The following is a 27,608-nucleotide window of genomic DNA, read 5'->3' on the forward strand; positions in this document are numbered from 1 at the left end:
GGTCACAATTAACTTTGAATATACATGTATCACGGCCTCTGTGACATCTACTACTGCTCAGTGCAGTTGCTGTTCTGGAACGATGAAATATCAGGTATTTTCATAGCATCTAATGAACACATAATACTTTGTAAGAGACTACGTCCTACTGGCCGTCACCCATCTGTATTATATGTGTCATCCTGGTTTATTTTTATTACCATGTTAATTTTGTATTTCTCAATGTAAATATTTCTGAACTGTAGATGCTGTGCTGGTAAACTTATCTATCTAGGAATAAAGTGACCTTGGGCTCTTTAATGCCAGATAGATGGGAAACAGAAAGGTGTATTTAAGAACTCTAATGGTGTGTACACACTGTACTTTTTGCCTTCCGATGTTGATGATATAGTCAACATCGGATCGGAATCGGATGCAGATCGCAAGGGTTTTAACACTTCAGATCCCGATCCGATTCCGATGCACGTTCAAGTATAGCAAGGCAGAAAGTCTTGTCTGCCTTGACTATATATATGCACTTTATAGTCAAGATTGTATGCAAATTGGATGTGCCTTCAGATACTATCCACGATCCCATCTGATCGGATCGTGGATAGTATCTGAAGGCATATCTGACCGTGTGTACACACCATAAGATATACCTTTCAGTATTTAATTGCATGTATATATTATGCATAAATAAATATGAAAGTGGTGCATGGCTTGACTGAAGATGATGACTGTTGTGGCTGATCTGGGCTCCTCGCTTCAGCTGCAAACTGAGTCTCCTAATTCCATCTCTATTTGCACTCTCAATGTTATCTGACATCCTTGGAAATACCTACTGTAGGTAATACCATCTGCCTGATCTGACTACAGACATACACTGTCCAAGTTGATATGTACTAGATAATCACTTATCAGTGTACCTGGGTTGTTTGTGGAAATATGTAAACCATATTATTTAATTTAAATGTGAGATATAATAGATGTATTCAGGAATAATTTGTATAGTCTATTTTTATCTGTCTGGTATGGTAGATTGAGTTCATCCAATAATCGACTCTTGGCACCTAGACATACAGCTAGTGGACTGAGACACTTCACCATCAGCATGGATTCATTTTACAAAGAACCTTCTGGACTGCATCGCCTATACCAGTGATGGCTAACCTTGACACTCCAGCTGTTGTTGAACTACACATCCCAGCATGCCCTGCATCAGTTTTAGCATGGCCAAATAGTAAAACTGATGCAGGGCATGCTGGGATGTGTAGTTCAACAACAGCTGGAGTGTCAAGGTTAGCCATCACTGGCCTATACTGTAGGCTCCTGTCACGGTATGATCAAGCCTCATAAACCTACTAGCATTTAAGTAATAACACACACACACACACATATATAGATAGATAGATAGATAGATAGATAGATAGATAGATAGATAGATAGAGATAGAGAGATCAGTTTCAAAACATGCAGCGGTACTCCATGGGTTTTCATAAAGGTACAAAACTTTAATATCCGACGTTTTGGGGCCACACCTTGGAAAAAAAAAAGGGGGGGGGGGTTTGTAGCCCCGAAACGTTGGATATTAAAGTTTTGCACCTTTATGAAAACCCATGGAGTGCCGCTGCATGTTTTGAAATGGATCTCTACCTTATAGCTCCAGGACGCACCCGGGTCATTCCACATATTCAGGGAGAGTGCTGGTCAAACCATCATATATATATATATATATATATATATATATATATCTATATAGATATAGATATATAATATATATATATATATATATATATATATATATATATATATATATATATACAGAGCCAGATTAAGGTCTAAACGGGCCTGGAGCTGAAAATGATCAAGGGCCTATTATGCGCAAAAATTGGGGTTGTGGCCAGCACCTAATGATGTGGGGGGCGTGACCAGTGTTCTGTATGGGTGGTCTGCTCATGGGTGTGTCTGTATTTGTGTAAATACTTTCAACTAATTATATATGCCTGGACAAGGCAGAGGGCTTGCATAAGAAAAATGCAGGAAGCTATATTGGCGGGTGCCCTCCAAAGGTGCTCCCGCAGGATGCCGATGTCCTAAGATACTTGCGGGGTGAGGCGGCGCTCCAGTCATAAAAAAAATACTGAAAGCCGAAACTTGGTAGACAACATTTCAGCACCTTTTATGTGGTCACCTAAGTTTACCACACCATATACCCCTTATACAAATCATGCAACACAAAAGTAACCTCCTTATACTGTACTTTCCTCTTACACATTATGCCACATGGAATGAGCCAAAATGCACACCGATTGAGCCAAAATTCACACTGTGGCAGACAGATTGAGTCAAATTCATGTTATGCCACACAGATTAAGGCAAAATACACATTTTGCCACAAGGATTGAGCCAAAATACACACTATACCAGGCATGTCCAAACAGTGGCCCTCCAGCTGAAACTACACATCCCAGCATGCCTTGACATAGTTTTAGCATTCCCTAATAGCAAAACTGTGGCAATGCATGATGGGACTTGTAGTTTCACAACAGCTGGAGGGCCATAGTTTGGACATGCCTGCACTATACCAAACAGATTGAGCAATAATGCACAATATGCTTCATAAACAGGGGCATTGCGCGCCAAAGGCACACATTAAAGATTTATACCATAATGCCCATTACATGTTAAGCTTCACATCATAATCTCCATTACGTATAATGCCAAACACCATAATGCCTATTAAAAATGATGCTACATAAGTGTTGCTTATTTCATTGCCAGGGGTTCCATGTTCATTGCCAGGGGTTCATGCTCATTTCCAGGGGTTCCATGCTCATTGCCATGTGGGATTACATGCTCATTGCCAAGGGGGAATACATGCTCACGGTAACTGGGGGACAGCCGCCGCCGGGCAGAAATGACAGCCATTGACAGCCGGGTAGAGAGCAGGGGGCTGCCCGGCTGTATTTAGAGCACTGCATTTCCCGGCTATTTGCAATAATACCCCTTTCATACCATAAAATGCAGGGACTTACCCAGGAATATGGTCCCAGGATCATGCAGGGACATTCCTGGACAGGCCCCTTTGACACCAGCCTAGTCCCTGCATTTTCTGGTGTGAGAGAAAACCACCCCCGCCCCCTTTTAACAACCAGCTATATCTTCGGAACCAAATGACCCATTTACATGTAGGCTTCGAATGATTTTGGTCCCGTGAAACTGGGCCGTTTGGTTCCAGAGAAATCTGTCCTCAAACAACATGAACAGCCATGAAATGACATTTCAGAAATGAAAAAAAAAGATGGTTTACCCGCAATATCTCTACAACCAATGAACCCATATGGACCAGGTATCAGATTGAAGGCCCAGCGATTTGGGTCTGACTGAGATCAACCTCGAGCTTCTGTGATGCCGGAGGGGGAACTGGCAGCCGTTGGAACCGGGTGGAGGTCGGAATTATTGGGTCCCATGTTAGCCTATGGGGAAAATGTTCCAGGTTTGCCTGGCAGTATCTCCGGTTCACGGGGGGCTAGTGGCGCGGGGCAGGGCTCGTTGGAAAGCCCTGGCCCTCAGCTACAAAATGGGCCTATTTGAAGAGTGGGCCTGGAGCTGTAGCTCCATCAGGGCCATTGTTAATCCGGCCCTGTGTATATATATATATATATATATATATATATATATATATATATATAGCTTGCAGGTGAATGAGGCCAGCACTCCGCTGGTGACCAAGGGATACTTGCCCTGGTGCCCTCCAAGGTATAAAAATACCAAAATACAAACGTGAGCTGGTAGGGCGGCACTCAAGGGTCCTGGTATGGAAAGAATAGGAGTCCAAGCTGTGGGTTCCTTATCAACGTTTCAGTCGGTTCTTGATAAAAGTCTTAACCGACTGAAACGTCGATAAGGAACCCACAGCTTGGACTCTTATTCTTTCCATACCAGGACCCTCGAGTGCCGCCCTACCAGCTCACGTTTATATATATATATATATAAAACCAAGTAACAACAGCTATCCTGTACATCTCAACAACCTAACCTAACAACATCATTGGTAGTATCTCTTCAGTATCCAACAGACTATGAGTTCACTCAGATGAATCTTTGGTTTAATTATTAACTACCTCGTTGGCTGGTTGTTTTAATAGCATGCCCATTGTTTTTATTAGTTACCATAATTTAGAAGCAGGTCTACACAGAATAATATGGTCTTTTAGCAGCACCAAATAGAATTTTACCAAAACTACACACCACCCTTGTGTTTGCCTTCTTCAATTCACCATGTCCCCTAAATAGAAAAAAGTAACTCATTTAGATGCTTCAATATTACAGCCCTTCATACATAGAGAAATCACAACCTAAATGGGCTGACATTAAGCAGGTCAAACAACCATCCAGACAGAAGCCATATCTATCGCTAAGGAGTACAAAGCTGGTCACAGCGCTAAATACATGCGCAGATGCCTTGAAGAAGAGAACGACTGAAATATGCAGTTTCCAAGGATTCCTAGAACAAAAGTTTATGAAAATTAGTTCTGAAATCATAAATGGTACATAAAGGTCAAATGGAAGTTCTGGAAAATGACTCCTGATGTAATAACATAAGTAGAGCCCATTGGTCAAAAAATATATGTACTGTCTGATGCACCGCTCTCACAGATTCCTCCAAGTTGAAGCAAGGTGGCAGTAAGGAGATGTTTTGGATTGAAGCAGAAACGGTGGCAACAATTGAAATACCCCCAGAGAGAATTGATTAGTTGCTGTGATAGAAGAGCAGGCACAGAGAAATGAAAGAAGCACAGGAGTGGTGGAAGACGAAGGCTATATGCTTTCTTTTGGGTGTGGGAAATGTTTTACTTGCAGACAAGCACAATGGCATCCAGGAAAGTTCTGTGAGTTATTGGTCCAGTGGGATTTTTCAATCTAGCCTAGGACCAATGAGGTAAATCTTTTTTGGGGGGAATATGGTGTACACTGAGAGGACTCCCGATTAAAAGGAGGCCCGATGAGTGTAGCCACCTCCCCATGACAGTTACGTGTATGTTTATTTAATGTGTGACCAAGTTTAATTACAAAAGCCGGAGTTCAAATACTCTGTGGCATTCAAAAGTATTTAGCTCCTCAGTATCTGACTAAAATGTAATTGTGCTTTGTAGACTTTGTAGTTGTAAAGTGTTGCTTAAGTGCCAGAACTCTGTGATGTCATAATAATGACTGTGTAAATTCTTATTTTCTTCTGAAAAGTTACATCAATTGTACCATTCCACATACAGTACACGGAAATGGAGTTAAATTGATATTGCGTTAGTTAGCCATGGATACGGGCGAGAGTTATTTAGTGTACAGATTATCTTTATTGTTAATTTGTAATGTACTTTATACCATTTTATTATTTATTGTTAAACACCACATTGATAAGATTTGGCACTTAATGTGCTATTTTTTACATGTGATAAATTGGATGCGATTTATCACATGTAACCCGGCAGAGCTGCAGATGGGGTAGGAGATTAGGGTCCGTGGTAGAGGCAGGCGGGGAGTGGGGACAGGAGTGCAGGGTCTAGGGTAGGGGCAGGTGGGGAGCAGGGACAGGAGAGCAGGGCCAGGGTAGTGGCAGGCGGTGACAGGAGAGCAGGTCTGTGGTAGAGCAAGGTCTGTGGTAGAGACAGACGGAGAGCAGGGTCTGGGGTAGCAGCGGGCTGGAGAATAGAAAAAATCCTATTCAAAAGACTGGGCAGTCCTTTCTTTTGGACCCTGCACTCCTGCTGCTACCCCACCTGAAGCTCCCCGGACTCTGCTAGCCAGTCCCCGCTCACTGCACCAGGGTCCACTCCCCCGGACCTCGATTCCTGCCGCACTGACGGCTGCAAATAAAATTTATCGTATGAGCAGTCTGTCCGACCTCCGCATCTGATCCAATGTGCTCAGAAGTGTGCATCGGATCAGATCGAATGTCATACACTATACAATTTGAACTATTTCATCTGATTTCTCTGCCCGATCCTACAGAATTGGGTGAAATCGGGCCCAAATCGCGTAGTGTATGGGGCCTTTACATTTCCATATGATTTATACCATCATGCGCAGATTCCTTTTATTGTTTTACCCTTTATCCTACAGGCCCACAAAAAAATAGTCAATTAGTAAATTTTAAAGTCAACAGAATGTCCATTTGTGCTGGCCTTGAGGTATCTTACCCAGCTGTGTAATAGAAAGAAACAAAAGGACTGCCCTGGGGTAGTCCAAGGGCGCTGTATATGGGGTGAATGTCAAAAGAAGCTGCTACTTAAAGGGACTGAGTAGGTCCCTAAAAAAGAAAGAGAAATACTGGAGAAATAAAGTAGCGCTTACCAATGAGAAATATTCAAAATGAAAAACATTTAATAGCAAATAAAATAAACATAATTCATATATACATTAGAACAATAAAATGGTACCATATAATATGGGGGAAATAAAACCTCTCAGGGCCCTCAATAAGTGCCGATGTAATGGGAATAAAGGTGAATAGGATCCGCTCCTATTTATGCCGTCTAAGTACAGTCCCGAATGGAACGATGAAGTCCTTTTGGACTGGGAGTGTTAGGGGTTTTCCACTGGATTCGATAGTACACAAATAGATGAAGGTATAGTTACCACTGTGTATCCCTTTGGAGATTTGTATCCATATAGGACTGCTGTAGCAAGCTGTTTTCTCCGTTTGAAGGGAGGAGGTAGATGGATTTCCCTCCTGGATAGGAATCACGATGGATGTGGAAAACAAGGTGACAGTGTCCCGGACAAATAAGTTTCCAACAATAGGGATTGGAGACGGCTGGTAGGATCCTGGTGCATACAAAGTACCAATGGCAGTGAGGGGCTGTGCTCCCTCTCACAGCCCCTCACTGCCATTGGTACTTTGTATGCACCAGGATCCTACCAGCCGTCTCCAATCCCTATTGTTGGAAACTTATTTGTCCGGGACACTGTCACCTTGTTTTCCACATCCATCGTGATTCCTATCCAGGAGGGAAATCCATCTACCTCCTCCCTTTAAACGGAGAAAACAGCTTGCTACAGCAGTCCTATATGGATACAAATCTCCAAAGGGATACACAGTGGTAACTATACCTTCATCTATTTGTGTACTATCGAATCCAGTGGAAAACCCCTAACACTCCCAGTCCAAAAGGACTTCATCGTTCCATTCGGGACTGTACTTAGACGGCATAAATAGGAGCGGATCCTATTCACCTTTATTCCCATTACATCGGCACTTATTGAGGGCCCTGAGAGGTTTTATTTCCCCCATATTATATGGTACCATTTTATTGTTCTAATGTATTGTAAGACAGTGGCAGGGAAAGTCATAGACGGCAGGTACTTTTCCCCTAGAATCCTGTCTTATGGCATATAGACTGCAGGCTATTTCAATCTGTGTGGTAAGCTCCGGCTTACAAAGGGTGTTCTGTCCTGGGCTGGTAATCAGGAGAACACCTGATTCTTTAAAAAGGAGTCAGCCCTCTCCTTAGGGCTCTCTCTCTCCCTGGGTGTTGGAGGCAGTAAGCTGCTGCTAGAGAGAGACAAGGCTGTAAGTACTGCATTACTTGATCTATATCTGCTGTATGCGTCCAGTGTCACATAGTGTGGCCCTGGTATAGAGAGGGACGTTTGTTCTGTTTAGTTAGAGCTCAGACGAGCAGGTTTTTGTTTTCTGTTTTGCCTGAAAGTGTTAAGGCTGTTGTTAGTTTCTTGCTCTGAGTGCTGCAATAAAACTCAGGCAAGCCCTGTTTTGGACCCAAGCCGTGATGTCACTGTCTAAGTCTGTGCCAAATCCTCACCTGTGCCTACCCGTTTGATGCTAAAACCCCACATATGGTGGAGAATGCGAGCAAGCATCTCACTTAAAGAGACATACATCGAACTATAGGACTTTTGCTACAGCAAGCTGGAAGTTGTTGCTAAAGGCAACCAGCCACAAGTGAATGTCTGGAGTGTGCTGATACTTGTATGTCCTGGCTGAAGGCTGCTGTAACACTGCAACAGGAGACTGTTAAAATGGAGGACCTTTTAAAACACTTGGTGCAGGCAAACGCATGTCAGCAAAAGGTGCATGAGGAGGCCATGCGTGCCCAGGCTGAAACCAATGTTTTGCTGCTTGAATCCAACAGACTAGCCTTAAAGGAACAGCAGCAAATTAATCTGCAATTACAAGAGCAAATACAGAATGTGGCTAAGAGTGTGGCGCAGAGTGTGCAAACACCCCAACCCTTGCTTCCAACCACACGGGCTGCAGTACAGAAATCTCTGCAAAAGATGACTCTCACGGATGATGTAGAGGCCTTTCTTGCGGTGTTTGAACGTGTAGCAGAGCGTGAACAGTTACCCGTGGATCAATGGGCAGGTGTGGTAGCACCTTTTCTAACTGGAGAACCACAAAAGGCGTATTTTGATCTGAGTGAGCAGGATGCTAACGACTACGCGAAACTCAAGGGAGAGATCCTTGCTCGCTTAGGCGTAAACATGAGTGTGCGTGCCCGGAAGGTGCATAACTGGACTTTTTCTGAACAGTTACCTGCGCGGTCCCAAATGTATGACCTGGTCCACCTGGTAAGGAAATGGCTACAGCCAGAGGAGTCTACACCAGCGCAGATCGTGGAGAGAGTCGTGCTGGACAAGTATCGTTGTTCCTTACCTCCAAAGGTTCAGCGCTGGGTCGGTCAGGGCGACCCTAATGATGCCGAGGGGCTTGTCAACTTGGTTGAGAGGTACAGAGCTACTGAAAATCTACTCCAAGAAGTGCCTCCTGGACATTCCACCCTCAAGAACAGCAAAGCGGCCGGATCATCTGGTAAGACTGTTCCGTTTACTAGAGGGGTGAATAATGTTGTAAAGGGAGGTGGCCTAGATGGGGAACAAACAGTGGAGAGGCGTTCCCAAGGGACAGTAGGGTCCAAACCTGGCTCGCAAAAAGACTGGGGCCGCATACAGTGTTGGCGTTGTCATGGACCTGGGCATATTGCTGCCAATTGCCCCCTTACTTCTGAGCCAATGGAGTGTGATACAGCCAGGCGAAGCTCTTTATATGCACGTTCTGTTTTCTCTGCTGAGACTGTGTCAGAAACTGGACAGCAAATATGTCATGTAAAGGTGGATGGTTATCCCGGGAGGGCTCTACTGGACTCTGGGAGTTTAGTTACTCTCGTCCATGCCAGCTTGGTAGACCCTGGGACACTCACAGGACGTTACATAGGGGTCTTCTGCATACATGGGGACACCAAGGAGTATCCCACAGCTTTAGTCCAGCTAAAGAGTACTTGTGGAACTGTGTCCCATGAAGTGGGCGTGGTAAAGACCCTGATGCATAGTGTGATCCTGGGAAGAGACTTCCCATTGTACTGGGACTTGTGGAAACAGAGTGTACACTGCACTAGAAATGCTGTTAATAATGAGAATGTGTGCCCTGTGATTAGTCCTGAGCCTTTTGATCAGGATACTGAGGTTCAAACGGTAGGGGTGACCACTATTGAATCTGACCGTTTTCCCCTAGCTGTTCTTGCAGGTGAAGCTGAGGAGCAGGAAGAAGCAGGTGACATGCCTGAGCTAGAGATGTCACGTGATAATTTTGGGACTGCTCAACTTAGAGATGCCACCTTATTAAGAGCTAGGGAAAATCCTAAAGTCATAAATGGTGAGCCCCAATACCCCAATGCTGACAAAGAGTTCCCAAAGATGGCCATTAACCAGGATCTACTGTATCGGGTAGATAAAAAAGTGGGAAGTGTAAATTATAAAGTGTATCAACCAGGTAAACGGAAGCCAGAACAGTTGTACCATGTGAACTTAATTAAACCCTGGAAAGACAGAGAGACTCTGACAGCTGTAAGTGCCCCCTCTAGTGATAGCCCAGAGGTGCGGGTGTCAGAGACCCTGTCCAAATCCCAGAAGCAGGAAACTAAAGAGTTAGTACAAAGGATTTATGATGTGTTCTCAGAACTTCCAGGGCGCACCACAGCCATAAAACATGACATTGTCACCGAACCTGGAGTTCGGGTACGCTTAAAACCCTATAGAGTACCAGAAGCGCGTAGACAGGCCATATCTGGGGAGGTCCAAAAACGTTACCTGGGGTATGTTATCGGGAGAGGTATAATAAAGCCACAAATAAATAAAGTGGAGGCTATCCAAGACTGGCCTCGTCCTTCGACAAAAAAACAAGTCAGGGCTTTTTTGGGAATTCTGGGGTATTACCGTAGGTTCATTCCCCAGTTTGCAACCATGGCAGCGCCCCTAACCGATCTTACCAAAGGAGGTAGGGCAGTTATGGTCAGCTGGAACCCAGAGGCTGAAAGGGCATTCCAAGAATTAAAAGTGGCCCTTTGTAATCAACCAGTCCTGATCACTCCAGATTTTAAAAAAGAGTTTGTCGTACAGACTGATGCTTCTGATGTGGGACTAGGTGCTGTCCTCTCCCAAGAAGTTGGTGGAGAGGAACACCCGGTAACATATTTGAGCAGGAAGCTCACACCTACGGAGAGAAACTACAGTATAGTCGAGCGGGAGTGCTTAGCAATCAAGTGGGCCCTTGAATCCCTAAAGTACTATCTCTTAGGACGCTCCTTTAGATTAATCACTGACCACTCCCCACTTACATGGATGTACCAAGCCAAAGAGAGAAATGCAAGGGTCATGAGATGGTTTCTCAATTTGCAAAATTTCAAATTTACAGTGGAACACAGAGCAGGAAGGCTTCAGGGTAATGCCGATGCCCTATCCCGAACATACTGCCAGTTGGCAGACAGTGTCCGACCCCACAGGTTCGAACAGAGGGGGAGGGTATGTAAGACAGTGGCAGGGAAAGTCATAGACGGCAGGTACTTTTCCCCTAGAATCCTGTCTTATGGCATATAGACTGCAGGCTATTTCAATCTGTGTGGTAAGCTCCGGCTTACAAAGGGTGTTCTGTCCTGGGCTGGTAATCAGGAGAACACCTGATTCTTTAAAAAGGAGTCAGCCCTCTCCTTAGGGCTCTCTCTCTCCCTGGGTGTTGGAGGCAGTAAGCTGCTGCTAGAGAGAGACAAGGCTGTAAGTACTGCATTACTTGATCTATATCTGCTGTATGCGTCCAGTGTCACATAGTGTGGCCCTGGTATAGAGAGGGACGTTTGTTCTGTTTAGTTAGAGCTCAGACGAGCAGGTTTTTGTTTTCTGTTTTGCCTGAAAGTGTTAAGGCTGTTGTTAGTTTCTTGCTCTGAGTGCTGCAATAAAACTCAGGCAAGCCCTGTTTTGGACCCAAGCCGTGATGTCACTGTCTAAGTCTGTGCCAAATCCTCACCTGTGCCTACCCGTTTGATGCTAAAACCCCACAGTATATATGAATTATGTTTATTTTATTTGCTATTAAATGTTTTTCATTTTGAATATTTCTCATTGGTAAGCGCTACTTTATTTCTCCAGCTGTGTAATAGGCCGCTTCCCCTCAGTGTTTCCCTTGTGGAAGCCTTTTTCAGACACCGTCCTAACAAGTTACAACAGAAGACTAAAGGTGCCCACACACTAGAAAGATCTGTGATTTTAAAATTTATCTTAAGATTTCCCTTTTGTGCAAGAGTACAGTTTGACGAAGATTTATCTTTGAACCCAGTGTTAATTTTGTCAGGGTTTTTTAATTTAGTTTTAGCGGGGTATTCAATCTCCCTATGGGGAAAATAGCGGCGGGGCCCTATTCAATGCTGTCTTTCCCAACAGCATTGAACAGGGATCTTGGCAGAACGGACCCGACAGCAGAAGCAGTCGGGCCCGTTCTGCCAAGAACGACCCTGGATTGTCGAGCTCGAAGATCCACGGCCGTATCTTGTGCCATGCCTCTTTTTCAGCATTCAGGACATTGAATCACACCTGCCGTTTTCAAGTTGAGCTGGCCGAGAATGGGCCAGCCTGACAGTCGTGATCCTGTATTGAATATTCCCCTTAGTCTTAGTCACTTTCCTAAATTTTGACAAAATGAAATGTCACATTGTAGTGAAAATTTTTATTTCATCTTAGTCAAGTTTTAACCAGTGGATCTTGACGAACATTTTCGTCAAATTGTAGTGATTGATTTAGTCATAACTTTGCAGTTTATTGATATACTTTGTATATCTTTGTATGGTACTTATGTATTATCTGGACTCCCATGTTAAATGCACCCCATTTTTTCATACTCCTACTATCCAACTACGCATGGAGTTGATTTTATATAGTGTGCCGAGCGCAGCGAGCCACTGTGCCCGAAGCATGGTGAGCGCACGCGGTCTCATAAGAAAAACGGGAGTCCAGATATTACATAAGTACCCTTTGTATAACTTGAATACTTTGTATAACTTTCACTGTGTTTAATAATCCAGCAAAGTTGGAGTTATTTCTGTCTTAAGCAATTTATAATAAATACCAGATAATCCATCTGGGCCAGGGGATTTGTGAGAGAGCAGGCTCGCTAGCACTGCATGTACCTCCAATTCCGAAATATCTGCTGATAAGATGTCTCTCTGGTCTTGCGTTAGTTTTGGGAGTCTAGCTGTTGAGAATATTCAGTTTTGTTTATCCATATATACCGGTTTAGATTGATAGAGAGACCTATAATAAGTATGAAAATATGATAATATTTATTTTGTTTTTGTGTAAGTTTTATTACTTTAGTATCAGTAATGAACAATCGTTTTGCTCTGGCTTTAGAGATGGCTGCTAATAATTTCCCTGAACGGTTGCCCCATTTGTAAAATAGTTGTCTTGTATAGTCTAGCTTTGTCCTGGCCTGTGTTAAGAAGGATTCTAATAAAGTCTTATGTTGTAAATAGATTTCTAAATTAGCTTCTGAATTATTTGATTTATAGGATTGAAACGCTTGATGCATTGAAGTTTTGAAGAGATTTTTACTGACTAATTGACTTTTTCCTAAGATTTGTCATATATTGTATTATGTGGCTCAGCATGACAGCCTTCGACGCCCCCCAAAACAGGATGATATCCTCCCAGTGCTCAATATTATCATCTTGGTAATTAGCCCAAGAGTTAACCAGAAACGAGACCCATTTTTTAAAATAATACCTGTAGCCAAAGGCATCAGTTGTAGTTTTGCAAGAAATCACAAATATAAACCTGCCGTCTTTAGCATGCCTGGGGCCGCCCAGCAAAGGGCTAGGCTGCCTTGCATGCTGGGTCCCTCCCTCGCAATTGCGTTTGCATTAATAGGGTAGCCCCCTGCCTGTGAAAGCAGACACAGGGACGCCAAGTTTTGGGTCACAGCAACTGCTTGTGATGTCAAGCTGCCACCATGACCCTCCCCACAAATGGTCCGGATACGTCCACACCAGAACTTAGACTGTTTAAGTCCTTGTGTGATTTTTCCTAATCAATATTGAAAGCTGAATTTGCCCCATTGTGCCTTATAAGTTATAACCAGTGCAAGGGAATCGCACTGATGGTCGCATTTGAATATGTATATTTATATTTTTGCAAGTAGCTGTTGGGTAAGGTTCCATCTTGGATATTATAGGCTCATGATGGAATGCAGCTATTTTAGGGAGTTTCCTGGACAACATTGACAATTGGCAAGTATAGTATGTCATGTAGATTGCAGAGCAATTCCACAACTTTACACTAGAACAGTTCTGAAATGTCCCCTTTGATAAAGGATATAGGAGGCCTGTATATATACCTGCCAGTATATTTTTGGATTGTGGGAGGAAACCAGAGTACCCGGAGTAAACCCATGCAAGCATGGGGAGAATATACAAACTCTGCACAGTTAGGGCCATGGTGGAATGCCTTGCAACTTCCTAAATTATCTATAAACTATAGACTGAATGAGTTCTTCTCCAGGATCTAGGCACAGGGATGCTAACCCATCCCCTCGTGGCTGCAAGGAGGAGGAATCTTTCGATGGTCACTCACCATCGAATGATTTCTACTGCCTTCACTAAGAAAAGTCAGCCTGGATGGACTTTTCCAACGCCCGCTTTCCGCTGTATTTTGAACAGTACATGTATACAAAAACTAAGTGATTTCTGTTGGTGATGGAACGTATGTACAGTTCTTTATGTGACATGCAGCCAGTTATTTCATTTATTATAAACCTAAAGTTTGCTATTTATCATACTTGCCTACTTTTGAAAACTAGTTTCAGGGAGATTATAGTTGGAAGTAGAATTTTGCACCGAGCCCCATTGAGGGGGTGTGTCATGCCCCACGCAAAAGGCATGTCTAGTTCCATATATGGAGAGATTGTGAGCATGGCACCTAGAAGCATGGGTGTGTACTGCTACATCTGAGAGGAATATTTTCAAATTACTTAGATCCAAATGTAGATGAGCCCCAAAGCAGTTAGTAAGAGATAATATACTTGCTAAAGTGCTGGGGAATGGTTCTGATGATTCAATGTAAATGTATCTGTCTGTCATTCCTTTTTACCCAAAAAATGTAACAGTGTAATGTGGACTAGGTGAGATAAAGGAGATTGCTGGATTAATGAGGGAGAGAGGGAGATTGCTGCTATTTCAGGGAGTCTCCTGCAGAATGCAGGAGGGTAGGCAACTATGTTATATATACAGGGTACACAATACAATCAATTCAATATGTGTAGCTAAGTATGTCTGTAAGAGCATTAGATGAAAACACCAGGGTGTAGGTGTCATGCAATATCACAGGCTTCTGGTCTGGCTACAAGACCTAAGTGGCTGTGGCCATGTCCTGTTGGGCCAGACAGATTGGGCTTGTGATGTGTGGGCTAAACAGTTTGAGCCTATGGTACACAGCTAACGTGGTGCTGTAGTGACTGAGCTAATGATCTGATATCGCATTGATCAGATATTTATTGAGACTGGTAGCCCTCTGGCCAGCAGAATCACACTTATTATGGAATTTTCTATTAACTTTGTAATCATGCTGTTATTGTCTCATGTCATTTTATATATGTGGAACTTGAAATTAATATTTAATAAATACTGTAATGTAAAAACCTGTAAATTATATGGATTATTTTAAATACTACATAAACCTTTAACTTGAAATGTATATTTTAATTTGAATGAAAAATAACTAAAATAGTACCCATGAATGCATGTGATATTTTACTGAATTATTCTAAGCTCAACTAGTTTTCCTAAAGTTATCGCTTGTAGTGTAATGGGGGAGTCACCTCTCAGGAGGAACCAGCCACCTCTCAGTCTCATGACTGGGCCAAGAATAATACAGCTGGGTGTATAGCACATGCTTGTATCCATACATATGTATGTATCTAGCTGCAGTAAATGGAACTCTTGGATGCAGAAAAGGCCTCTGAGCACCAGCCCAAGCATCTGCTGCGAGGTTTTGGGGATGCTTGGTGTCCCTTCCTATTTCTTTAGATGATGTGTGCAGTACGATCGTTCCAACCAAGCAGCTGTTCCCTTTGGTTTCTTTTCTGTGCTTTGCTCTTGCAGGCTTCAGAAACAGATGAGGAAAATCACGAACATCGTCCACCAAAGAGAAAGAAGAGAACTAATTCAGAGTCCGGATCTGATGTCTCGTCTTCAGGTGATTCAGGTAGTGCTTTTCCTGGTCTTGTTTAAGTTGTATTGCAAAGTATTGCAGATGAGTAAGGCTAGGTACACACTATACAAATATTGGAACAATTTGCCAATAATCGGGTACTCAGACAGTTTTATTGTATAGAATGTATAGAGTGTATGAACCATTGTTTTGATAATCTGATTGTCGTCCAAAACAGAAAATTTTAGACTTAATCTCCCAATAACCTGCAACATGTGGGTATTCTCCATGATCTGTCCACATTGCCCATGTGTGTCCGTGACTATATCATCCTCCTTGTGGGCAGACATATGCAAATTAGTGTGGTGTGGCAGAAGATTTAAAAAAATAATCGCTTTAATGTGTAGATCAGATATTAGGGCCTTTGATTTGCTGAAAAATAACCTAATTGTCAGGAACACCAAAATATTGGACAGTGTGTACGTAGCTTAAGGTTTGCATAAGATGACCGTCATTTTCTCCATTTGTATTTGTGGCCAGAACATAGCTCCAAGAAATCAAAGAGGCAGAAAAAGAAGAATAAGAAAAAGAGACACAAATCAGTGAGTCTGCGGAGAACTCTCTTAAGGTGTAGTGTTCTATACCAGGGAAGAAGTCAGAAAATAAATGGTATTTCTTTTTATTTTAGAACAGTCCTGAGAGTGAAGCAGAAAGGACAAGAGAGAAAGGTAGGAGAGAGAGAGAACAAGATAGTGAACAAACAAAAGAGAGAGAGAAAGAAAGAGACCATTACGAAGACGTGGAGTCTGCCGACAGTCGACACAGATCACTAAAGCAAGCCACGCGGAAGGAGAAAGTAAGTGAGTGTTTTTACCCAGGTCAAAGCACACAGCCACATCTACACAGTAACTAGTGCTAGCTGCAAATGAGGAAAAGGAATTTTTATAAAATGTCACCAGCCACATTATCTGCAGCCCACGCAATAAATCTGGAGACCACAGGCAGCCAATTGGTGCTAGAGAGCAGCCTGCACTGCGCCAATTGGCAATCACCTACCCATGGCCGACTGTTGTAGACCAAGGATAGGTAGCCAGCATTTCTACGAATCTCAGCACTATTCAAGGGTGATGCTTGCTATTAGCAAGAGCCAATATGATGGAATGTCAGTTATACTAATACTAGCTGCTGTACATCATACTGGTGAAATCTTGTATAATTGTATGGTGGGTGTAGGGTAACATTTTAGATTTTGTTTTTGTTGTCCATACTGTGTGTGTTGTGTCCTAGCTTGGCATGGGGTCACCAGAAGAAATTTCCACTGCTCTTAGAAGGTGCTGGTCTCAATCAAATTAAATGTTTTATACTTCTTTCAGTGTTTCCATTACAACCAATTCTCATTATGGGTCTGATTTAGAGTTGATCGCTGATCAACGAGTTTGCAAATTGAAAGATTATTGAATGACCGCGCATGCGTACCATATACATATATATGCATGTTCAAGCACAAATGGCAACAGAAATTGCATATGTATCGTAAACACAATGTGTCCGGAGGTTGACTGACAGGAGGTGGGAACCGCATATTTTCTGGGAATGTCAGAAAACCTGCAGGCGCGCTAAGTTGTTTTAAGGGAGGGTGCGCGTGATGCCAATAGCGGCCTCAATCAGCCATTTGCACAGACTGGAAATATAATTTGATGGTTTATAATTTGCGTATGGATTAGCGAGCGGTTAGTGAATGGTGATCCATTCGCAAAGTTCTTTATGTCTGGGCACCGGCCATCTACTCACAGTCATCTGTTGTTAGTTATTTGTTCTGCCAATATGATGCTTAATACTAGATTTGGTTTTTGTGCACTTGTGTATTGCCTGACATTCTTACTCTCTATTGTTTCTTTAACTATTTAATATAACTCCATCTTTCTGCTTTTCTTTATTACCTATGTTTCAGACAGGCTGGGACACATCAGAGAGTGAGCTCAGCGAGGGAGAGCTGGAGAAGAGGCGACGCACCTTACTGCAGCAACTGGATGATGATCAGTAGATAGAGACGGCTTATTCACACTACAGGAAATTGAGCAGTAGGGGGACATTTACTAAAGCTTCTACGAATTAAAAGAGGTGAGAATAGCAACCAATCAGATTCTATCTATCATTTTCTAGAATGCAATGGAGAAATGATATCTGATTGGTTGCTATGGGCAACATCATCTACTTTTATTTTTAGAAGTTTTAGTCAATTTGTCCCTTAAAATCTTAAAAATCTGCACTCAATGTGCTTCTTTGTGGATTCATAAGAAATTGTACATGCCTAGGGGGATAATCAATATTGGGATTCCAACTATCGGAAACGTCCAGACAGTCGGAATCCCGGACGTGTTTCACCTGATCCTGCAGCACATCGACAGTCGGTATTCAATGTACCAACTGTAGAGTGTCAGAAAGTCCGCAAATTGTTGGAAACGGCCTCATATTTTCGGGAAAGGGATGCGAATTAGACAATCCGGGGCCGTTTCCGACAAAACAGATTCCGACTTTAAATAAGGCGGATCTGACACCCTTCAGTGCTGTCGTTAATGGCTGCATTGAATAGGTGAGTGCCGATTTCTCTTTCAATGGTCCTGGTGACACAGCTCAACACTGGGATGTAGGAGGGTCCGAAGGAGCCAGGCACCTATCCTAAAGCTTTTAGAGGGTAGGCTCCTCCCCTACTGCATCCCGGACTCTTCAGTTCGTGTTAGGTGCCCACTGGAGTGGGTGCTATTCTAAAGGGCTGCAGGAGCAGCTGAAGAATTAGAGTAGTTAGGGAATTTTTATTATTTTATTAACTTTCACCCTAGCTAGGTAGGCACAGAGTGAGGATTCTCATTAGTGAATCCTCACTCTGCTAGCGCAGCAGGAGCTGACAGAAGCGCGTCCTGTCAGCTCACTGTGCACAGGGGAGACGCTGTCTGGCCTCCCTGTGCAGCGCTTACAGCTTCTTTTAAGAAGCTGCCTGGGCTCCGGAGCGCTCTGAAACCGGCTTCACGCAGGTGGGGATCATGGGGGACAGGTGCTCCGTGATGGCGGCGGCCATTTTCTGCGGAGCTTACACACTGAGCTCCTGTTATGAGAGGACAGCAGTGTGTTACAGGCATGTTCCAAGTGGTCCCCAGTCGAGGGGGAGATACTGGAACTAGGAGATCCTACTAAGGGAGCGGCTGACTGGGGGTGGTTGGCGCCAAAAAGTCACGGACCCCGAAGCAGCAGGGACTTGGTCTCTTCCCTCACTCTGTTTTGGCGCCTTTCAGAACGCTTGCAGCGGAGCTGAGCTGGCTTACAGATCCTGACAGAGTGTTTGGATTTCCTGGGCATCGTTTCCCCGTATCTGAAACCGACAGACAGATAAGTGGCTGAGTGCATTAACTCTGTATAAGCGCTGTTGTACATTGTATGCACTGTGTGGTTACTTTACATCATGTCTGAGCAACAAGCTGTGGTTTTGGGGGAGGGAGCCCTTAATACTGTGAGCGCTTGTAATGTGTGCACACAAAAATTTGTACCTGAGCAGATGGCCAAGGGGGGTTTGTGTATTGCTTGCGCTGCTGTGAGACCCATGGGGAGTGAGACCCATGGGGAGTGAACCCCAGAGGGCAGAGCAAATTGAACCCGCGTGGGCTAGTGCCCTGGGCAGGTCTGTTAACGCTTTAGTGCAATTGCTGGACAGACAGAGTGATGCCTTGGTAGAATCTCAGAGACCTATGTCATCATCTCAGCAGTCCTCTGGCTCCTTGCCTCTTACCCAGGCAGATCCTGCCTTCATACAGGTGATGCAGGATACTGCAAAGGGGATCAACAGGTTTAGTGATTTTCTAGACAAAATTGATGTTGATGCTGTAGGGACCCCTAAAAGGTCTTACTCTGTGCCTTTATTGGTAGATACAGACATTCCCTGGGAGCAGGGTGATGATTCTGAAGATTCCTCAGCCGCAGGGGTGGAGGATTTGATTATAGCTGTTAAACAGGCTTTAAAACTTTCAGTGGAGGATAAAACTCCTGCTAAAGGTGTATTTAAACGGCAGCGTAAGGAAGCTGTTACATTTCTTTCAGATGAAGGTTTACAAGAATTGTTGGAAGGAGCTTGGAAAACTCCTGATAAAAGGCTGCAGATGCCAAAGAGATTCTTAAGTTTGTACCCCATGCCGGAGGCTCATGCGGAGCTCTGGGAAAAAGTGCCAGTAGTTGATGCTTCTGTGGCACGTCTGTCAAAAGCTACTGTATTACCAGTGCAAGGGGGCGCAGCTTTTAAGGACCCGGTGGACAAAAAGCTGGAGGGTAACCTCAAAGCTATATTTGAAGGGGTGGGATTCACCCTACGTCCCCTCATTGCTTCAGCCTGGGTCTCTAAGGCCATGATTGAGTGGGCCAATGATTTATGCACCATTTTATATGCTGATCCTGGTGTGTTGTTGCTAGCAGAGAAGCTTAAGGCAGCTGCAGAATATGTGTTGGAAGCCGAAGAGGAAGCTCTCAAAATGGCAACCAGAGTTTCCACAGTGTCTATCAATGCCAGGAGAGTACTCTGGCTAAAGGCCTGGGAGGCAGATAATGAGTCTAAGAAGGCCTTAGAAACATTAGCTTTCAAAGGAAAGTTACTATTTGGATCCGAATTATTAAGCAGGCCACGGGTGGCAAGAGTACCTTCCTGCCTGCCCCCGCTGCCAAGCAGACATCAAGATTTTCTGCTTTTAGGCCGTCCTTTCGGCCCTCCCCTAGAGGTGGTGCGTCCTTTCGAGGACAGTCATTTAGGGGAAAGTTTCAGTCCTCCAGGGGTAAGGCCCCAAAGTCAAAATTTTGTTCTTTCCACAAGAAACCTGTCACCAAAGGAGAGGAAAAACCGTCCGCATGACTGTCAGGGGATTTGCCCGGCAGTGGTAAAGGTGCGGGGTCGTCTATCACTGTTCAAGGATGCCTGGGCGTCACTAGGCCAGGATTCCTGGGTGTTAGACATTATATCCCAGGGATACAGAATTCCCTTCAAAGGTCTTCCTCCGAGAAGATTTATTCCCACTGTTTTACCAAAGGAAGCTCGGCTCCGCACAGCTCTCTTAAGAGCAGCTCACTCTCTGTTAGAGAAGGGAGTGGTAATTCCGGTTCCCAGGGCAGAGTGGAAGAAAGGCTTTTATTCCACTCTGTTTCTGGTACCCAAACCAGACGGGTCTTTCAGACCAATACTAAATTTAAAGTCTCTGAATGTCCATTTATGGGTAGACCATTTCAAAATGGAATCTCTACGGTCAGTGCTGCTAAGCCTGGACCAGGGAGAATTTTTGGCGTTCATGGATGTCCGGGACGCGTATCTTTATGTCCCCATACACCCAGAACATCAGGCCCTGTTGAGGTTTGCAATAGGAGACCTGCACCTACAGTTCCAGGCGTTGCCCTTTGGTCTGGCCACAGCACCAAGGGTTTTCACCAAAATAATGTCTGTAATGGCGGCTGTGCTCAGGCTGAGGGGAATCACAGTGATACCTTATTTGGACGACCTGCTGTTCAAAGCAGAGTCAGCAGACAGGTTGCAAGAGTCACTTGGCAGAGGCCATCAGTTTTTTGCAGGCTCACGGCTGGCTTTTAAACTTAGAAAAGTCTCAGTTGGTACCGTCGCAGAGACTCCAATTCTTGGGAGTCATTCTGGACACCCATCTGCACCGGGTATTTTTACCAGAGGTAAAGGCCAGGGATCTGGTTGCCTTAGTGCAGGAGATTCTCAGCTCTCGGAGCACATCAGTGTGGCGGTGCCTCACGCTGCTGGGGAAGATGGTGGCGTCTTTCGAGACGCTGCAGTTTGCCAGGTTCCACTCTCGGGTGTTCCAGTGGAACATTTTGACGGCTTGGTCGGGAAACACACAGACCATGAAATCAGAACAGATAGTGCTGTCTTCGGAAACTCGAGCCTCTCTGAAATGGTGGACAGACTTGGATTCCCTTCAGTGGGGTCGGTCACTGTAGTCCTGGAGCTGGCTGGTAGTCACTACCGACGCCAGTCTCAAGGGCTGGGGGGCAGTAGTCTTGGACCTGCGTCTGCAGGGCTTGTGGACTCCAGAGGAGTCGGCTCTACCGATCAATATCTTGGAACTGAGAGCAGTCTGGAAGGTGATTTCTCTGGCGGGAGACAGGTTACAGAGACTCCCTTTAAGGATTCAGACCGACAACGCCACAGCTGTGGCGTATCTGAATCACCAGGGAGGCACACGCAGCAAACTAGCCATGTGGGAGGTGTCCAGAATCTTCCTATGGGCGGAGCAGAATGTGCCAGCAGTATCAGCTATATTCATACCAGGTGTGGAGAATATAGAGGCCGACTTCCTGAGCAGGGAGGAGCTGAAGGAAGGGGAATGGAGCCTGAATCCTCAGATATTCCATCAGATTACTTTGAAGTGGGGAACCCCGGATGTGGACCTGATGGCATCCAGGTTTAACCACCAGGTGCCCAGGTTTTATGCCAGAACAAGGGATCCACTGGCAGAAGCAGTGGATGCCATGACTATCCCCTGGGAGGGGAATCTTCTTTATGTTTTTCCGCCAGTCCCAATGCTGGCGAGAGTGTTGAAGAGGATACAGTCCTAAGAAATCCCAGTGATTTTAGTGGCCCCGGATTGGCCAAGGAGGTCCTGGTACTCGAGGCTTCAGAGATTGTCTGTGGACTCGTGGCGTCTACCTCTGAGGTCAGACCTTCTAAGACAAGGACCATTCAATCACCTGGATTCAGCTCTATTAATTTTGACGGCCTGGCTGTTGAGACCGCCATTCTAAGGAATAAAGGATTCTCAGAGGCAGTGGTTAATACCATGATAAAAGCCAGAAAGTCAGTGTCTTCGGCAAATTATTATAGAGTCTGGAAGACTTATATTCGATGGTGTGAGCGGCGGAAGTCACATACATCACGTTTTAAGTTGACAAAAATGTTGGAATTTTTACAGGATGGGTTTTCCTCTGGGTTAAGCCTTCAGTCCCTAAAAGTGCAGATCTCGGCCTTGTCCATTTACTTCCAGAAAAGGATTGCGTTATTGCCGGAAGTACAGACCTTCCTACAGGGGGTGTCTCGGTTGAAACCCCCTACAAACAACCAGTGGCACCTTGGGACTTGTCGCTGGTTTTGGAATGCCTTCAGAAGGCACCGTTTGAACCATTAAGGTCGGCTGACCTTAAGTTCCTTACATGGAAATTGGTATTTTTGTTGGCAGTGGCATCAGCAAAGAGGGTGTCAGAATTGGGAGCATTGTCATGCAAGTCTACCTTCCTAATATTTCATGATGATAGGGCGGTTCTTCGGACGGTACCCCAGTTTTTACCAAAAGTAGTCTCTGCTTTCCATTTAAATCAGGAGATAGTTCTGCCTGTGTTTCAACCCCCAGAGGGTTCGAGAAAAAGGGACAAATTGAGGAATTTGGATGTTGTGCGTGCATTACGCATCTATGTGGACAGAGTAAAGAGTGTCAGGAAAACTGACACCTTGTTAGTGTTGTATGACATACACAAAATTGGTTGGCCTGCATCGAAGCAGACCATTGCTAGGCGGTTGCGCTCTGTTATAGCGTTTGCATATACTAAAGTTGGTAGGCCTGTTCCGGCCAGGATTAATGCGCATACCACCAGGTCGGTTGCCACCTCTTGGGCGGTTGGACATGGGGCAACAGCTGAGCAGGTTTGCAGGGCTGCCACTTGGTCATCTGTTCATACATTTGCCAAATTCTATAGGTTCCATGAGTTCGCGTCGGAGGACGCATCATTGGGGCGAGCAGTGGTGAGAGCTGCAGACCTGAGCGTACCCACCCAAAGGACCGGCTCTGGAACGTCCCAGTGTTGAGCTGTGTCACCAGGACCATTGAAAGAGAAAAAGGGATTTTTGTAAGAACTTACCGTTCAAATCCCTTTCTCTGATATGGTCCTGGTGACACAGCGATCCCTCCCTTACGCTCAGTAAGTATGCCAGGTTCATGATGTTCATGTTATTTGGTTAAAAGTTATTGTTGAAAAATGTGCATATAATATGTGCAGGCGTTTGTACTGAGTTAATGTATTCCAGTGGCTTTGAAAGATTGAACTGAAGAGTCCGGGATGCAGTAGGGGAGGAGCCTACCCTCTAAAAGCTTTAGGATAGGTGCCTGGCTCCTTCGGACCCTCCTACATCCCAGTGTTGAGCTGTGTCACCAGGACCATATCAGAGAAAGGGATTCGAATGGTAAGTTCTTACAAAAATCCCTTTATTTCCCCTGTCGGGATATTTTGGCACATATTAAATACCCCCCCTTCTTATCTCCCCGTACACACTGGCAATTGTGTGGCTGCTGCAGAAGCAATCCGTGTCAGTGTACAGCCCCCAAGAGGTGACAGGCTGACGCTTTGTTGTAATGTTCAAATATATTTATTAAAAAAAACGAAACGAAAAGACGTTTATAGCCAGCACTGGGTTATTGGGATAAGACCATCTCTCTGCAGGCAGCGCTCTCTGTCCTGCCAGCAACTTTCATCATGTACTGTTTGTTTGTGGAATTAAAGTATTCTTTGCGGATAGATGGGATGCATGGGTGTGATTCAGGGCACAAACTGGTTGCCTTAATGCTATGCATACTGTATCTATATTTCTGATTCTACAGACCTTGACATAGCAATCTAGTACTATACATTACAAAGAGTCAACAGTAATTCTGTCGAGGGTCGAAATGTCAATATGTTGGTAGGGCAATGCTGACAAAAATGCATTTTTAATGTGGTTAAAATAACATTGCCACGTGTAGGCATTACCCCATCACTATAATGCTGTTGGCACTTTGTTGACATCATTAATATCGACTGAACAACTACAGTATGCCAAATTAAATCTGATTGCTCCCCTGTGATTAATGAGTTGTAACTGGACATTTGAGCGAGAGACGATTGGTCCATCTTGGAAGGGAGTTACAAGAAATGTTCTACAGGTAATGTGCAGATCCCAGCAGGGGTTCTGATCTCGCACAGAGTGAAATCACTGATAATGTGCTGCATCAGCCCTGCTCTGCATCAGCTCAGCTCTGCTCTTGCATTTAATGGGACACATAATATATAAACTCTTCAGTTTGATCATTTGTACACAGTCTGCCATATACATTAATATCTAATGGTGGGTTCCCTTGAGTTAAAATATGGGATAATGCTGAGATCTGATAACCAATAACTATAATTTATCTGTTCTCGTTAATGTCATTTCTTTAGGCTATTATATCTTTCTTAACATTGTAAATTTGTAATACATAGGGGTTTATTTACTAAGATGGGAGTACTAATGAAGATGATGTTGCCCAAAGCAACCACTTTGCTCTACTTATTTATTTACCACCTTATAGAAGATAATAGAATCTGAGTGGTTGCCCTTAGCAACATTCTATCTTCAATAGAACTCCCATCTTAGTAAGTAAACCACATATATTGAAGACTCAAACATGGAATCATTCTTCAGGCCAGGACACGTGGTGAGCCGCATACATCGTGGTATTGTGTCCACCTTAATTTGGAACTGTGCAGAGCCAACGTGAAAGTCACTAAGTGCACATATGATTGATGGTAGTGGAAAATCAGATCTGGTGACTGAGAAGACCTTGATGTATGGATAACATCAAGCTCAACAATCCAGTTGGCAGCCACAGGTGCTCTGCCAGTACGTACTAACTTCTTGGCAGAGGTCTCCAGCTGGCAACCATCAGTCCGTGGACACAAACAAGTGGCCCGGCTTTTCTCCCAGCGCATGTATTTGAAGGCGGCACGAAATAATCACACAGGACAACACGCTGACAGAGTTCACTGAACGGTTGCCCTTTATGCTGTTTTGCATACACCGTGGATCGCAGGGAGTCAGCGGAGTTCGACGCGGTGTCCGGGCCGGAGGAGGGTAAGTATAAACCACACCAACCTGCTGCCTCCTGTATTATCACGGCGCTGGCTTTTTTTTTTTTTGATGAAGCGCAATCCTTTCTTTGAACACACGTATAGTTTTCCCGATATATACTGGGATACTCAGGCATAATATAGCATGCACAACATAGTGGCTATCATATGTTTGATAAAATAAGCTCTAGTTGTCTCCGAGTCAATGAATTGAGATATTGTTAAGAGGTACTGACACATTTTAGGCATTTAAAACCTCTTTTTTTTTTAGGAGTAAGTCAGTTTGTGATTTTAGTTGAGGCCAAGTTGGCTACAATGTCCTTAATGTTTTTATATTATAGCAGAACATTCACAATCGTGCAATTTCCATTGCTTTCCCACCTCCACAGTTTCCCAGAATCAGATGCTTCCTCATCCTGGAAGATGCCTCAATTCTCATTAGGTTACTCACCAATTTCCATATTGATTATGGCAATTTGCGGATTTCTGCCCTTCCTAACTTTTAATTCATCCCTCTACACTCTATCCTAGGGGTGGGCAACATATGACCTGCAAACCGATCCTGCCTGGCCCGCTGCCCCCAACTAGTGCTCAATGACAAGCGGCCTGACTGGCTGAGCTGCTTGTCATTGCGCTCCAGCATGTGGCACCACTGAGGAAACCTTGTTCATGTCATGGGGGCGGCTGGCTGGGATTTCCTTTCTTGACGTCAGATGCTGGGTGGCAGGGGGGGTCGGAGCTAGAGCACAAGAGTGGATCACAGCAGCACATTAGTTAACCTCCACTCTCGCATGTTGGCTCAGTCCGCCCGTGCTGCCCAGTGTCTGACGTCACAAAGGAGATCCAAGCCGGCTGCCCCAGTGACACAAACAAGGTTTCTTCAGCGGTGCTCCATAACTGATCTGATTTGAAAAAAAGAAAACAGCGCCTAGGAACAAAAGGTAAACACTACAGACCTGATGCCAGTGAAACCTGCCTGGCAAGCTGCTGTGTGCTGAAAAATGTTTATTTTTTTATTTCTGGATTATATAATGTGAATTTTGGCTCATACTTTGTGGCATAATGTGAATTTTGGCTCATACTGTGTAACATAACATGATTTTTGGATCACTTTGTGTAGCAGAACGTGAATTTTGTTTCCTTCCGTGTTAATTTTGGCTTATTCCATGTGACATACAGTACTGTAATGTGAATTTTGTCTCAATCTATGTGGCATAATGTGTGAGGGGCAAATATAAGTGGGTCTACTATTGTGTTGCATAATAATGTGTTAGGGGTACATGGTGTGGTACACTGCATTCTAGGACACACACCCTTGTGCGTGGCCACACCCGTTTCCAGAGCACAGGCCTTAAATATTTACTGGAAGTGTTCACTGCCCCCCCTAGCTGAAATAATTGTCCACCCCTGGTCTATCCTCAACTTTGCTGCCCGCAAACTGTTTTCACATTCATTCTACCTCTGCTACTTCTCATTGCCAATCACTCCACTGGTAACCTATGCCATTCTGAACTGTGGCACAACCAGAACTTTGTGGGCACCATAAAAACATATTGAAGGGGACCCCTGCTTCTTGATAGACAGATATCTACAACAATTATTCATTTTACAGAGAGCAAAAAGAAGAAAAGTAAGCAGTGCTCTATAATAATAGTGAAAATGTAAAACGATTTCTAAATGAAAATTGGATGGTCTATAACAAAATGTAATAAGACAATAACATATAAAATAACTAAGAAAAATGAAATCCGTATCACCCACAATAATGAAAGGTTTTCAAAGCATCCTGGAGAGTCCGTTTCTAGATGTTCCACAATAGAATGTCAGGTAAGTATGAATAGGTATTTACCATCCCTGTACAGGTGTGCAAGAAATGGAAGTCCACTCAAAGATTCATGTGGTCGGCCCAAGATGGGTAGTAACCACAGACAATCCACTGGAGATGGTATGTGAGTGGTGTCGCACTGGTCCTTAAACTCCAAGCAAGGACTAATTGTTTGCGGAGCGGTGCTGAGCAGTGTCTGTTTGGCCCTGAATTGAAAGGGGGCACCGAAGGATTTCCTGTGGGGTTGGGCTGGACTTCAATCCATGTACTCCTGGAATAAGGTGGGTGAAGCAGCAATAACTGATGCGTTTCGCTACACCTGGTAGCTTTATCAATGGGAATTATTAATGTTACACCTATTATAGTGCTATAGTTTCTTTTTTAAAACCAAAGTAGTACCCTAGTGTATATCATG

General features: G+C 44.2%; 1 protein-coding gene across 7 annotated transcripts in view; it reads left to right on the top strand.

Annotated features, from left to right (window-relative positions):
- PRPF40B (pre-mRNA processing factor 40B) overlaps nt 1–18,123 on the top strand; it is a 150,823-nt gene extending 132,700 nt beyond the window's left edge. For 3 of the 7 annotated variants that reach the window (XM_083169030.1, XM_083169033.1, XM_083169035.1), the window contains 4 exons: nt 15,420–15,522; nt 16,009–16,070; nt 16,157–16,324; nt 17,420–18,120. In XM_083169030.1, the coding sequence (XP_083025156.1) occupies nt 15,420–15,522; nt 16,009–16,070; nt 16,157–16,324; nt 17,420–17,512 (426 nt within the window). In that variant the 3' untranslated portion in view covers nt 17,513–18,120. Of the gene's footprint in view, nt 1–15,419; nt 15,523–16,008; nt 16,071–16,156; nt 16,329–17,419 lie in introns of those variants that run through there. The other 4 variants (XM_083169029.1, XM_083169031.1, XM_083169028.1 and 1 more) reach the window with 4 other exon arrangements.
- The last annotated feature ends 9,485 nt before the right edge of the window (nt 18,124–27,608 follow it).

Source organism: Crinia signifera, chromosome 2 (assembly GCF_055691185.1).
Source record: "Crinia signifera chromosome 2, ASM5569118v1, whole genome shotgun sequence".
Classification (NCBI taxonomy): Eukaryota; Metazoa; Chordata; class Amphibia; order Anura; family Myobatrachidae; genus Crinia; species Crinia signifera.